Consider the following 14,315-nt stretch of genomic DNA (forward strand, 5'->3'; position numbering starts at 1 on the left):
ATTTTTGTTCAGTTCAGTGCCACATGTCCTGATTGTAACATACATGTGCTGTTTATAATGCTGTATCTTTTAGCAACAATCATCCTCCAAGACTCAGGGACAGTTTACCGAATGGAAAAGTCATTTCGTGTTGACAAACTGCCCTAGGTTTCGGAGGATGGGTGAATAAATCAATCTGAAAAAAATGACAGAATATTGCACTTCATAAATAAACGCCGGGCCCCGATTAAACGCCGGCTTCAAATAAACGCCGGGTCCACGAGGCCAATTTTGAAATAAACGCCGGGGGCGTTTAATTGAGAAAATACGGTAATCAAATATTAAATTATTTTAAATGCTTTTTGAACAATACCTATACAAAAGCCTCTTTTTATCCGGTGAACTTTGCCTTCCAAATCGTCGAACGATTTAACTGTAAACACGTTGCCTGGTGAGCTTGCGATTTTTTCAAGTTCTGATTCGTCAATGTCATCGCCAATACCCAAAGCAAACACACTTGCTTTCTTTTGCTGTAGTCGCGAGGAAAGAACTTCGAGAGAAGTATATGGTCCTTGCGGAGTTGTTTGCCTTCCATCCGTGATCACAATAACAGGCTATCAGGAACACAAAAGGAAACATAGATTGGAACGAATAAATGATAAAATGGATAAAATAAATTCTTGAAATACACAATTTCCTCGTTTGCCACTGGAGCCAGTGTATTAGAACAATCACTCGCAAAGGTGTACGAAAACACATATACAAAACAATCATTAACACATGCTCTGAGATTACCCTCGGAACATCTCTCATGCCAGCTGGGGATGTCAACACTTCCTTATCAGCTAGGTCCATCGCTTTATCAATTCGATTCAAACCTGGCCGACAGACCAGGCGAGCAACCTGCCCGTTGACCTCTGAGACACTGAGACGAGAACCAGTTAATGTGTTCAATTTCAGAACCAGCTCAGGATCGCTGCTGTATCGTATGAGTGCAATGTGACTTCCAGATGGTGAAACGCCAAAATAACGGACCAAAGTTTGGACAAAGCTCAACATTCGATTCCAGTTGTTACCATTACAGGCAGCACCAGACGATCCAATGATAAATGTGGTATCCATGGGAATTGGACATTGGACACCTTTTTGTCGAGAACAGTAAAACAAAACTTGTTATGTCTAATTTAAAACCAAGTATCATCACAAATAATGTGAAAACCGCTCGATAACTTTATCTGCGTTCCAGCATGATTAAAATATTTAGATAAGAATTAATGAGCCGCGATGTATTCACTTAAAAGCAAATCCAAGAAAATCTTCTGTAAAAATATAAAACTTGGTGGGTAAAAATGAAATCCATGTGTGAGGATTCACTAAACTTGCCCGATTGTCGTGGAGATAAAGGTATAAATTCCACTCTTTTGAACAATTTTTTTTTTTATTAACTAAATCTTAGGAAGTTATAAAGGAAAAGCTATCCATAGACCAAAACATGTGTATAAAACCTTGAATAGAATGATGATAACGTAGTCTATCGTGTATTATATAATAATCCAAGTAATTCTCGCATTTTGATTGGTTCTCGCCTATGATCTATTAGAGGACAGACGCACGATTGACGTAATCATTTCAAAGTTTTTCCCTCTGTGTTTTGAAATGGCGGAAAGTTTTGAGAATTTAGGTAATGTTTTACATGACTGGGCAAAAGATAAAGTACAAAAAAGTCTTGTCGAGGCATTGAACAAGAACGAGACGCATAGTCTAGCAGGAAGGAGAAAGATAAAGCCGTTTCTTTTTTAGAAAATGACCCAGAAAAAATACTCGAGCAGTCTCAGTCGGCAGTCGAGCGAGACTAAACCAAACACAAAGTTAGTCTTGGTAAGCCGAGAACCATTGCCTCATCTCGAATTTAACAAACCCAATAAACAAAATGTTTACGAGATTAATTTATTTAAAACACTGAACTTTTCTCAGTCTCGAAATAATTGTTGACACAGTGATTGTCTGGAATAAAACATCAAAACCACTTCTTAAAATCAGTTAAAATAAAGACATAACCTTGCTTTCCGATGCGAATGTTCCAGTCCGTTTCAGGGCGCAACAGCGAGCAAAGTATAGCTCACTACAGCTCACGGCCAACTGTATCGCAGCTAAAAGCTGTCTCCGACACTATTTCAAACTGATTTGAGAATCACCAACCACAGAGGACACATTTCCACCATCACTAACGCTCCTTTCATTCAAAACTAGAATCGAATGGCCTACAGGTTGACCGCAACCGCAAGTTTTCCGAGCGCAGTTTTTCAACTCCTGCAATATTCGAGGCAACATCCAAGCTTTTCGGCTCACAGGGCTGCTCTGATGACAAAACCTGACTTGACTTATCCAGCATTTTCTTTAAGATTTGTAGATTTCGCAGTTCAACTCTGCTTTTGCTGTAAGGTTTCATTCCACGAGAAGCGACGCTCGAGATCAAGTTTGACAGTGGCATGATTTTCCTGGACCAATTACAATTCTCTCCTACGCGTAGCAACCAATGAGATTGCTTCAATTTGTATAGACAACAGATTACGTCAAATGGCTTTTTTCGTGTTCGCCAAAGTGGGCAAAGGGCGGTTTTCGAGTTATGTTGAAAGATTTTGAAATAAGAAATAAGCTCTATCTGTAGTAGTTTGTTGCGTTATTATATAAAACAAATAGATTCCATGTTGCGGTGCGTCTGTTCAGTAATAGATCACAGAAGACGTCAAAATGTGGTAAGAACATCAGTGACACACTCGGCTATCGCCTCGTGTGCCACTTTTTTGTTCTTACCACATTTTGACGTCATCTGCGATCTATTACTGAACAGACGCACGGCAACATGGAATCTATTTGTTAATTTGGCAAGGTAATTAGTTGTCTGGACGACAACTGGTACCACCGTCATACCTGGAGTTGTAGGTGCTGGTGTTGGAGTGGTTACAGGAGGTGGCACTAAAAGAAAGTAATAAAATAATAACTAAGTCAGCAAATTGATAGAAAGATAAATATAGGATACTTTGTAAGGCACCACCCGTCTATTTTGCTAGAAAGAGTTTGCAAGTGGTACAAACTTCGTACTTTTGGACGACCATTTACTTAGTACGCTGGACAAAACTGCTCTGAATCGACGTTTTACAGCAAAAAATTAAAATAAACATAGTGACAGAAATAATTTTGTGATTGTCTTAAACTTTACTAAGTTCCACACATAGAAACTTATTTTTATATGCATCACGTAAGAAAGGCTTGCGTTACACCTTGTCCAAATTTGGCAACTGAGTCACAAAAGTATTCAAAATTACGTGATTTCTGAGAAAAATGAGTCACATTTGGAGAGTTGTTTTGCGAAGAAACTCTTTATGTGTGGGTGGATTTTTTTGTCAAGATTTCGACAAAAAAAGCATGAGAAAGACTTACAACTTATTTGTCCACTGAAATACAATATGATCTTATAACTCTGAAGTCGTAAAACTGTTCTTGCCACTAGATCGGTCTTGCGCCTGTTTTGAAGATGGCTGCCTTTTATCGCGCTTCGTACAAGCCACTCTTGCACAAAATACTGTTGTGTCAAAGCGTTGTCAGCCAAGAACATCAAGCACTGCAATTTGTGCTTTTAGGAAAGGTTACGGACTGTTTCTGGGCCCATCTACCGGTGGCTTGCCATTTTCTCGGGCTTTCTTGCATAAACAGTTTGAAATAACTTCGTTTAGTTTGCTTTGTGGCCCTTCAGTAATAGCATCACAACGTGAATCTTTAATTCTCTAAACCACTGATGTATCACAGGATTATAGTGCTCCTTCACAGGATTATAGTGCTCCTTCCTCATGCCATCTCGTCGTATTCACGAAAAGATCCACAAACACACACCGATGTTCTTCGCACAACAACACTGGTCTAACACTACGATGTCGATGTAAACCATAACAATTTTTGTCTTCGAAATCGCGCAATTTTCCGTACTTGTGTGATTCAGTCGGTAAATTTAGATACACTTTAACACAAGCCTTCCTTGCGTGATTTATATGAAAATAATTTTCCATGTGTGGAATTCGGTAAGGTTGGAGATAATCAAAAAAGTATTTGTATCGCTTCGCTTGTTTTAATTTTTTGTTGCAAAACGTCGATCCAGAACAGTTTTGTCCAGCGTACTATAAGGTGTGTTTTCACCGTAACTATAAAACAAACGGGTACCGGACTTATCTTATTGACGATAGAAAGGAACTTACAATCGCAAAGTCTCTTTCGTAGCTCCACGGCAATGGGTTGGAGTTCCTTAAATGATGTAGATATAAGGACATTTTCTTGGCTCGATGCAATTTCCCTCAACTCTGCTGCATCAGCTCCCTTGCCAACTCCAACAGCATATACTGCGACGCCTTTGTTCTTTACTCCTTGTGAGGCTACTGATAGTTCGGTATACGCTTTAGATGTTGTTTGCTTTCCATCGGTGATGACAATCAATACCTGCAAAAAGTGAAAAAGTTTTTTTCAAGAACGACCTTGTACTATAGTAAAACTCTCTCACTTACCTCTGTTACGGCAAAGTACAATTGCTCTCCATATAATTTTAAGCCCTCACTAACAGTAACTCATCCAGTGATTTTCACTCGAGTGTCGAAACTGATTCGCATTCGGGTTGGTTTTGTTTTATTACGCTAAGATATTGGCTTAGAAAACACACGCCGCTTTCCCATCGAATCGGATGTAAAGAGAATTAATGTGGCTGGCTGGCGAACGTTTTTCCGCGTTTTTTGCAAACTAAATGTATGTAGTTTTAGTTCTGGCTGGTTCACTGTGTGTGTTCTTTGTGATTGACCAGGGTAGTAAGTTTGCTTTCGATTCTACGGCACTCTGTTACGAAACTCTTGTTCTACATGCAATACACTTGGTCCGAGTACTTTATGTTTGTTGACAATCGTACACAACTGTTTACCTTTGATACATCTTGTCTCATGCCATTTCCAGCCTGGAATAAATCACTGTCTGCAAGGAGAAGGGCTTTGTCTGTATAAGTGAAACCGCGCTGCCAACGCATTCCATCAAACGCCTTGTTAACGTCATCTGTTCCCTGGCGGCTGTTAAATCGGTAAACCACCTCAGGATCGTTGCTGTACGCAATAGCTGATAAGTGTGTAGCGGCAGGACTGACGTCCAGTTTGCTGACAATCGCTTTTAGGAATCGCTTCATACGTCCCCAGTTGCTCCTTCCAATACTTCCAGATGAATCGATGACGAATGCAATATCGGCAATTGGTTTGCATTCCATTTCTGTTAACAAAAACAAGGCAAGGGTCAAAAAATACAGAACTGTTTATAAGTTAAACGCGTTCCTTTTACTAATACGGCATTTTTTTTTTTTGCGGATGTCCTACATAAAAAGTATTACTCTAGAAGTTCGTTAACGTTTTATGTCTGATTGGAAGGAACATTTAAAGAAAGAATATTAAAAAGGATCGCAGATTTTCAATTATACCTTACATTAGATCGTTTGAGTTAATTATACATACCACATGGTCCACTTTTAGTCACAGTCACAAGATCACCACTGACACAAGACTGCCTCCTCATGAGACACTCAGATCGATCTTGAACATCATCTGATGTACAAACACGGCTAACTGTGTCGGGACATGTGGGACAGATGCACTCTGCTGCATTGTCCACAACTCTGCAGCCTATGTTGTAAGGGGCGTCACAGCCGTCAGTCTTGCATGGATCTTCACAAATAAAAGTGTATTAACATTGAGGTAAAAGGTATTACAAATGAAAATTGTCCCAGAAGACAAAGGGGCCGAGCACCACTTACCTGCCGAAGTTGTGGGTTGCGGTGATGGCGTCGTTCGTAGAGGCGGCACTGTGAGAAGAGAATGTTAGATAATATTAATCCTATACATTTACATTTACATTTGACCAGTTGAAGAGATATCAGCTGAGCTTCTTTGACCGAGGTTTAGCAAACTAAAAAAATCAGGCAAAGTGGGAAACACCAGGTTCCACTTTCTCAATTTATGCTACTTTAGCGAGAATTGAAATCATGCACTGTTCCTGACAAGTGAAACATCAGTTTGTATTAGAAAAGGGTCAGGGGTAAGTTACTCTTGATCGTCTTTTGCTTGTATACGACTGGAGTAGGAAGTAAGTAATTAATTAGACATAATTTAAGGCTGGAACTGAAGTAGGAGTATGATGTGAAGATTGATATATTTGTTCCGTGAGAAGAGAGCAATACCTATACAGAAGCCATTCCTTATTTGCTGCACTTTGCTTTCCAAGTCGTCGAATGATTTAACTGTAAACACGTTATCAGGCGAACTGGCGATTTTTTCAAGTTCCGATTTGTCAATGTTGTCGCCAATACCCAAGGCGAATACACTCGCTCTCTTCTTCTGCAGCCGCAAGGAGAGTGCTTCGAGAGGAGTGTACGGTCCTAAATTAGTAGTTTGTTTTCCATCCGTGATTACAAGGACAGGCTGTAATGTTCAAAATACAACAGAAAAGAAAATGGATAATTAAATTGAACAAGATATAAGTACTTACATAATTTTAATTTTAATTTTTTTTTAAAATTTAAAATTTAAAATTTTTATAAGTACTTACATAATTACTTATGCACTATCTAAAAATAATTTTGACAACCTCCAGTACTGAGATCGATATCTGTGTGCTCCTTTACGACTAGTATTAACTGATTGATTGACAAACACAACAAAAAAACGGGCGTAGGTGACCAGGACCTTGGACAACTTGTGACGTCTCACTTCATGACGAAAGATATTTTTTTATGACAAAATGACCGAGAAAATTATTTTACTGTGATTAGCCGCGAGCAGACAAATTTATCACTAATTTTCAATTCGCGCTCAAGTGTAAATTAGTACGCGATAGTTCAAAATTTCGTCACTAATATAAATGAGTGGTCGTATGAAAGCTTGAGGCATTCAGGATTAACACTGTTCCTGATAACTGAAAAAAAAACAAAAAAAAAAAAAACGAGATACTACTCGTAGTGTAAATCTTTAAATTGCCCTCGCACTCATTCGATTACCTATACAGAACGGATATCAAAGGAGGAAGAAGTGATTACAAAATTACCTTTAAGGCGCCCCTATTAATGTGTTGTTCAAGAATCAAAAAACAAAATAAAACAAAAAAAATCACTCAAATACAACTTTTCAATAGTTCAAGAGTTAAAGCACGGAAATACGGAAGTTGTACAATATCCTCGGATCCCTGATTCGCGTCTTTTCAGACGAAGGATTCACAACGATCAAAAATCCAACGCCCCTCTTAGTCTTCGCGGCTCCAAAGTATGTGCGAGGTTGAAGTAATATATCAAACACTCAAGACCGCGTTTGACCTTTCCGAGAAGAGAGTTGAAAATACAACGCGCAGCGGAGTATTTTTGACGAACTTCGACGTGGTTAAAAGTCTTTGCAAATTTTACCAATGCTTTATGCCCAACCTTCTTAAAAGAAAGAATAAACGACAGTTATAATCCATAACGTTATGGACAAATGCCATCAATATTAAGAGTTTTTCTGATATTTCAGGCAAGCACTACACAAAGCCTAGCGGTAGCATCGACAACCATAGTTGCATGCACAGATAGACATACATCCTTTATTACTATGGTTACTAAAAAAGTATTCTTCAATTTTCTCTGAAGCGGCGGTTTATTAAACAGGAAATGTAAAGACCCATCTCACAGGCATATTAGAGGATAAGAAGCATTCACACAATTTTTAGCATTATGTATTAGTTTACCCTTGGAACATCTCTCATGCCAGCACTACTTGTCAACACCTCCTTGTCAGCTAGTTCCATCGCTTTATCAATTCGATTAAAACCTTTCTGCCAGCGTAGGCGAGCAACCTGTCTGTTGACCTCTTGGACACTGAGAAGTGAGCCAGATAATGTGTTGAATTTGAGAGCCAATTCAGGATCTGTACTGTATGGTATAAGTGAAACGTGAGTTCCAGATGGTGACACGCCAAAAACACTGACTAAAGTTTGGACAAAGTTCAACAGGCGAATCCAATTACGACTGCTACCAATGCTCCCAGATGAGCCAATGATAAATGTAGTATCCATAGGAATTGGACAATTGCCACCTGTTTGGGGAAAGAAGTAAAGTAAAACTCTAAACGTCGACAATTGAACATACAACAATGAAAATGTAAAAAGTAATCGTATTCTATCCTGCATATCCTGCACTCTAGCGCTAAAAAATAAAAAAAATCTAATGGCGGACTCGTTTTTTAACATAACTTGTTTTTTAGGCAAAATAAATCCTTGGAGAAGTATGAAGTTGGGGGAGGGGGAGGGGAAGAGAAGGAAAACAGTGTTGGTCAACAATAGAAACCTTTTGTGATGGAGGAGTTTCACAAATTTAATAAACGAAGAAGACCTGGCAGGAATTATGTGAGCAGTTCAGAAGAAATACAAACAACGGATTACCTCAATGTACTCTAATAGCGCTCTACTCTAATTATAACAATATGGGTACTCACGTACTGTACAATAGGATGGCTCATTGGTATAAGGGCACTTATTCAAAGAGGAGCGCTTAATAGAAAGGGATGCTCACTAGACGGAGGGCGCTAAATCTAATTGTGAAGGAAATGCTAAAATTACACAGGATATATGCCATGCTAAGTTTCTGCTGGAGATATTACGATAAGGCGTTCCCTATAAATAAGAAGTACTGAAGTGAAGTCTTGAATGCAATAGAAATGTAATACTGTACCATATTTTTCGTTGGGATCTTTAGGGACACAATCGTTATCACAACCATCAAAACAGCATTTTTGATCATCTGTGCAGTCGTTGTCTCGTTGGCATTTATCTTCTCGCAGAGGATTCGGATCGCTGGGATTCTTAACATATACACATACTTCTTGGACCCCATTTCGTGGCTTGGGACATCGACCAGGTTTATCTAAAAAAGGCGAAATTATATTTTGTGGGGATAAATGAAATGAAAGAGAGATGACCAAACTTTGGACAACACCTTTACAAAGTAGTCGCCCATCCTAGGACTTTAGAAGGGTAATAGGAAACCTACCCACAACACACTTGGGTCTAAATGGCCTTGTAACTCTAGTTCCGGGTATTTCTCTGCCTCCATCGTCCACACAGAACGCATCAGACCCTTCAACCTGAATGGGGTCAAATTTGCCACCCCGCGTGCAACTCGGGATAAAACGGCCTGGCAGATAGCTTCTTAACGCTTCCAGGTAAGCTTTCTGGCATTCGGTAGGATTGGGACCTGTATGAAATAAAATAACCTCAACAGTTGATCATCTTCATAAATGATTGACCTTTAGATTTAGACTCTGTTTTGATAGGTCTGCAAATCACAATGGATAAGTAAGTTCTTTTTTTCACGCAAAGTGATCCATACCCCATACAGGGAGGCTAGAAAAAATCGAACTCGCTTCATGCCAAGGAAACCGGAGTTCGTTCGGAGAGACGTCACTTTTACCTGATCTACTCTACCCTTACTCGTGCAATTCTTGTTTTAACGACAATTACATTTATGAAGCAACGTTTTGCGAAAATGTAATGAAAGCTTCAACAGTGCTCTGGCATGTGACCTCTGCGATGCTGACGTTTTACTACCAGTTCTAGATACGAAGTGACCGGGAACTGGCCAAGCCTTCGAATCTCATCCTGTCTCTAGTATCTGAGCAACAGAAGAACGCTACTCGAAGTGCGTCCTTACAACATCTGAATCCAAAATCCTTTAGAATAAATTTAAGAAAATTTTGCCATCTATTATTAGATGCTATTATTCGAATGACATTCCTTTATCTACTCGTAATAAGCCAACTAGAAAACTATTTACTAAAAACACTTAACAAGTTTTATTTTGCTCAGTATTAATAATTTAACATCATATCTTTATTTACTGTATGTTTACTCTTTCCTCTCTTATACTAGTTTTCTTTTACCCTAAAATATATGTATGTAACTAAAGGACATATAATTAGTTTACTATATTTTGCCATTTCCTCTTCTTTTTCACTGCACTTGTTTGCGAACAATAGTGTATTCATGTCGTCAAGTGGAGAAATAGAAAATACAAATACAAATGGTGACGTATATTCATTCATGTCACGGTTTGAGCTAACTTTCAATCACTTTGGGAAGCTAAAGAGTAGGTAAACATGACCTGATGAGAATGATTAATTTTTCTAGGGTAGCAAGTGCCAGAGAGCTGCTGTGTCTTCGGTGGAGTCATAAAAATGATTGTATTCTCTATTTTCCAATTGCCCATAATTCACTCTGTTTGCCCCCCTCCCCCCCCAAATTTTGCATAAACTATTGTTGTGAAATGCTCTTGGGAATATGTAGACCCCCCATGCGTATTTCACAACAATAGCTTATGCAAAATTTGGGGGGCAAACAGAGTGAATTATGGACAATTGGAAAACAGAGAATTGAGGAAAAAACGTAATATTGATATTGATCTACGTATATTACGTACCATAACAATTTGGTTGATATGGGCGAGGTGTGTCTGTTCCCTTTATGGCCTTTCCGTTGTTGTCTACACAGTAGCACATTAATCCTTTACACTGAATAGGATCAAAGGATCCATCTCGTCGGCAATTTGGTGCAAAAGCATCTGCCGAACCTTGGAGAGCTGCCTCACGCTGCCTTTCACATGGTGTTGGAAGTCGATTTGGAGGGTCTGATTCTATAAAAATGGCAAAAAGTAGAGAATGAAAATGAATTGAAAAATAAAATAAAATAAAATAAATAAACGATTTATTTGATAGTAATACGATAAATGCCTTGACTTTAAAATACAGTACAAAAAATCACAGTTTTGGTCGAGTCTGTTTTAAAGTGGTACTATGATCAAATTTTTACCCCTTGATTTTTTTGGTGTATCACAAAGAATGGCATGAAAGAATAAAAACGCCGTTTACCGTTTGCAAATATCTGCATTCGTTCCAGAGATATTTAAGTTTGAAAAATGTGTAAAGTATGCAAATGAGATAACTGATGACGTCATATACTCAACCCAATATTATATCAAGTATATAAATAGAGCTATCTTGGTCAATTTCCAGCACAGACCACTGAAACTTGGTAGACTAATAGTTCTACAGATAGCACACCTAAGGCAGTAAAAAATTCTGTTCCCATTGCAACTCACTCTTTTCCAGTCCCCACCCACTTAATTTCAATATTTTAGTGATTTTCAGCTCAAAATATATTTAAAAAGGCCATGAACTCGACCTAACATATTCATATGCTTGCTGGATCATGCATATGAGGCACCATTAGCAAATATCAAAATGGAATGCCAAAGGTGGCCAGAAAAGCCATTGATATTGGGGAGGTCTGGAACCCAGTATGTTGCCATGGTAACAAAACTGTTAAGCTCATATTGTGGAGCACATTTAGTAGATCTTCCTGAAAAGAATCAAACATTTCTGATACAAATTGGCTGAGATATCTTTCTTCATTATATTTGATGAAAATTTGGTTGAGTCATCACTTAGCTAATTTGCATATTTTAAAAACTTGAATATCACTGGAACGAAAAGAGATATTTGAAAATAGTAAACCGCATTTTTCTTCTCATACAGACTACTTGTTTATGTTTTAAAATGGCTTAGATAGGAAAGATGGGATTTTCGTCATAGCACCACTTTAAAGAAATTTTCACCAATACCAGCAGTACGTTGTTGTGATTCCGGACAATGTTTTAATTTACAACATAGTAACTATCCAGAGAAACTACGAATATTGGCTCCGCAACTCAAAGTAACGTAATTCACTTGGATTTCAATCGGTTATTTCGCAGAGTAGACATTTAAACTGGCGACTTCCACACATAAAAACGTGCAAATGTTTACCAGGGGTGGGTGGGCAGCTTGGAACGTCCGGTAACAGAGTTTCATTGACGCCTAAATTGAGACCATTGCCGCCAACACAAAAGCATTTATTCCTGTAACACTGGACTTCTTTGTAACGACCATCTGGATGACACTTGGGAACATAACGTCCTACATAGGAGAAGCGTGATGATTCTTGGTACTGTCGTTGACATCTTGTCAGTCTCCAACCTTACGGGTATAGAAAAGTGAAGACTACTATCAGAGAGAATCAAAACTCACAAGGCTTGGTCCCAAGCAAGAACAAAGTAGAGTGTTCTATTATTGAAGAAAAAAAAATTATCTTACCCTGGAATTCACAGTTTGGTTTAATAAAGCGTGCTTTTGATGTGCCTGGAATTGCTATTCCACGGCTGTCCACACAAAGACATACTGAACCCACACATTGTGTCGGATCGTAGCTACCATCTGCTTTGCAACGAGGAACAAATCTACCAGGGAGGAGACGGAGCAATGCTGTTTTAAAGTGACGCCGACATTCTGTTCGTCTCTTCACTATTTGCAAGAGAAACGATAAAGAAGAGCAGGTCTATGTAAGTAACCTCTCGCGTTTCATCAATTATATATTGGGCATACCGAATTTCCTCAAATTGTAAGTCATTTCTGCCGTTACCTTGTGGGTCACAATCCGGCCAACCTCTTCTTTTAGTGCCTTGGATCTCTCTTCCATCCTCGTCAACACACCAACAATCCCAGCCGGTGGTACATTGCACGGGGTAATAGGAACCATCTTCCTGACACTGTGGTACCCACCGACCTACCACATGGCGTTCGGTTGCTGATTTTCTTTCCTTCTGACAAGGGGACAGAGGAAGGGCTAAAAACAGTTCAGAACATGACAAAAACGTTAAGACATGCATCAGATGCGTGACAATGTTAAGTAAGGTACCTTTCGTGTGGATAACTCACGAAATCCATCCAAAAAAATGGATTTGTATAGGAAATCCGAATACACTTTTTCCAGCACAGATAAATGTTCAGAAAACCATTATTTTAAAATACAGAGAAGAAATCAACTTTCTAGTCTACCTGGCGTAGCATCGCAAGATGGGAATGATGGGAGCAGCTTAGCTGAAGCCTTGACTCGTGTTCCTTGTTGGTCTACGCAGAAACACACAGATGCTTCGCACTGTACAGGGAAGTACTTTCCATCAGGTGTACAATGTGGTACGTAGGTGTTACTGTAAGGTAAGTTATACGCTTTCTCGTACTGTCTCTGGCAAAGAGTCTGTGGTTTACCTGTAAACAATTCAACGTTTGATTAGTTCTAAGTAGGAATAATACGTTTACCCCAAGATGTTGAGGCTTAATCAATTTTTGAGGAAAAAGTAAGCTCGAGACTGTTCTAAGTTTCGGCTAATATACATCAAGCTAAGGTATAGGGGTACAATAAATATGCGCGAAGATTATGAGGACTTTGATAATTACATTAGAATGGAGGATAACACGTGGGTACTAAACTCTCACACAACTGTAAAGTTGATGGTGGTGGAATTAAAAAAAAAATTCAGTTTTCAGAAGTAATAAAAAAAGTCAACGAAGTTTATCTATCATAAATAACATAGACACAGTAATTTCAGCCGTTGTGCATGGTACTTTCGAAATGGGTTTTCGAGCCACGTGCATGCCTGCCCCATGCAAGAGATGGGTCAGAAGTCACTTAACTTTTACATTTAACTTAAATTTTTACAATTATATGGCCCTTTTCACGGTTAACGTTCCTCATTTCCATTACAATATAATCTAGAGTGTACGTGAGGCATTTTAGGGCCAATTTGTTCTTTCAATCCGAAATTTCCTTGCATCTAAGGGAATTACAATGTAATGCGAATGAGAGAAAACTAACCGTGAAAGAGCTATTGATGTGACATGTCAAAAACAGTCTTAAACCCAAGGTGTATATGTCACACAAAAAAATAAATAAATAAAAAATAAATAAACAAATAAAAAAAAATAACCTCCAGTGGCACACGATGGCCATCCTCTTGTTACACCCACACTAATGATTGATCCTGATCGACTAGTACACCAGCAGTAACCACCTGCACACTGCACTTCATCGTACGTTCCATCTGGAAGACACCTGGGTGCATAACCACCTTTTGCATACGAGCGACGGGCGACAGCTTCCTTATATTTTTTCTGACACTCGGTGGGCGAATCAACTACAAATCATAAGTAAAACCAACATGGTAAGAATTCGGCCTATTCGCTGCAGTATGATAAAGACGCCATTGCGGGTTGATTTGTAAACAGGTAAGGTCCAGAGTTTGTTACCACCTTCGTGTTTGTTTACTGTCTAAAAACTGGCGATCTCTAAACAACAACTGTTCCGGAGATCTACCACTTCTAAAATGAATTACGTTTCGTATTCTATAGTAAATGTGCGTTTGACTCTTA

At 38.8% G+C, this 14,315-nt stretch overlaps 1 protein-coding gene across 1 annotated transcript in view; it reads right to left on the reverse strand.

Annotated features, from left to right (window-relative positions):
- The window catches only part of LOC145499467 (uncharacterized), a 132,200-nt gene that overhangs the window by 51,364 nt on the left and 66,521 nt on the right, over window positions 1–14,315 (reverse strand). Inside the window, exons 90-106 of the mRNA XM_081478984.1 lie at window positions 13,874–14,080; window positions 12,945–13,154; window positions 12,529–12,732; window positions 12,204–12,410; window positions 11,877–12,086; window positions 10,493–10,705; window positions 9,068–9,271; window positions 8,750–8,941; window positions 7,768–8,114; window positions 6,233–6,473; window positions 5,810–5,857; window positions 5,511–5,720; window positions 4,937–5,271; window positions 4,230–4,467; window positions 2,911–2,955; window positions 775–1,121; window positions 353–593 (exon numbers count right to left, since the gene is read on the reverse strand). Coding sequence (XP_081335110.1) covers window positions 353–593; window positions 775–1,121; window positions 2,911–2,955; window positions 4,230–4,467; window positions 4,937–5,271; window positions 5,511–5,720; window positions 5,810–5,857; window positions 6,233–6,473; window positions 7,768–8,114; window positions 8,750–8,941; window positions 9,068–9,271; window positions 10,493–10,705; window positions 11,877–12,086; window positions 12,204–12,410; window positions 12,529–12,732; window positions 12,945–13,154; window positions 13,874–14,080 — 3,699 coding nt within the window. The remainder of the gene's footprint in view (window positions 1–352; window positions 594–774; window positions 1,122–2,910; window positions 2,956–4,229; window positions 4,468–4,936; window positions 5,272–5,510; window positions 5,721–5,809; window positions 5,858–6,232; window positions 6,474–7,767; window positions 8,115–8,749; window positions 8,942–9,067; window positions 9,272–10,492; window positions 10,706–11,876; window positions 12,087–12,203; window positions 12,411–12,528; window positions 12,733–12,944; window positions 13,155–13,873; window positions 14,081–14,315) is intronic.

The sequence above is a fragment of the Orbicella franksi genome, chromosome 10 (assembly GCF_964199315.1).
Source record: "Orbicella franksi chromosome 10, jaOrbFran1.1, whole genome shotgun sequence".
Taxonomy (NCBI): Eukaryota; Metazoa; Cnidaria; class Anthozoa; order Scleractinia; family Merulinidae; genus Orbicella; species Orbicella franksi.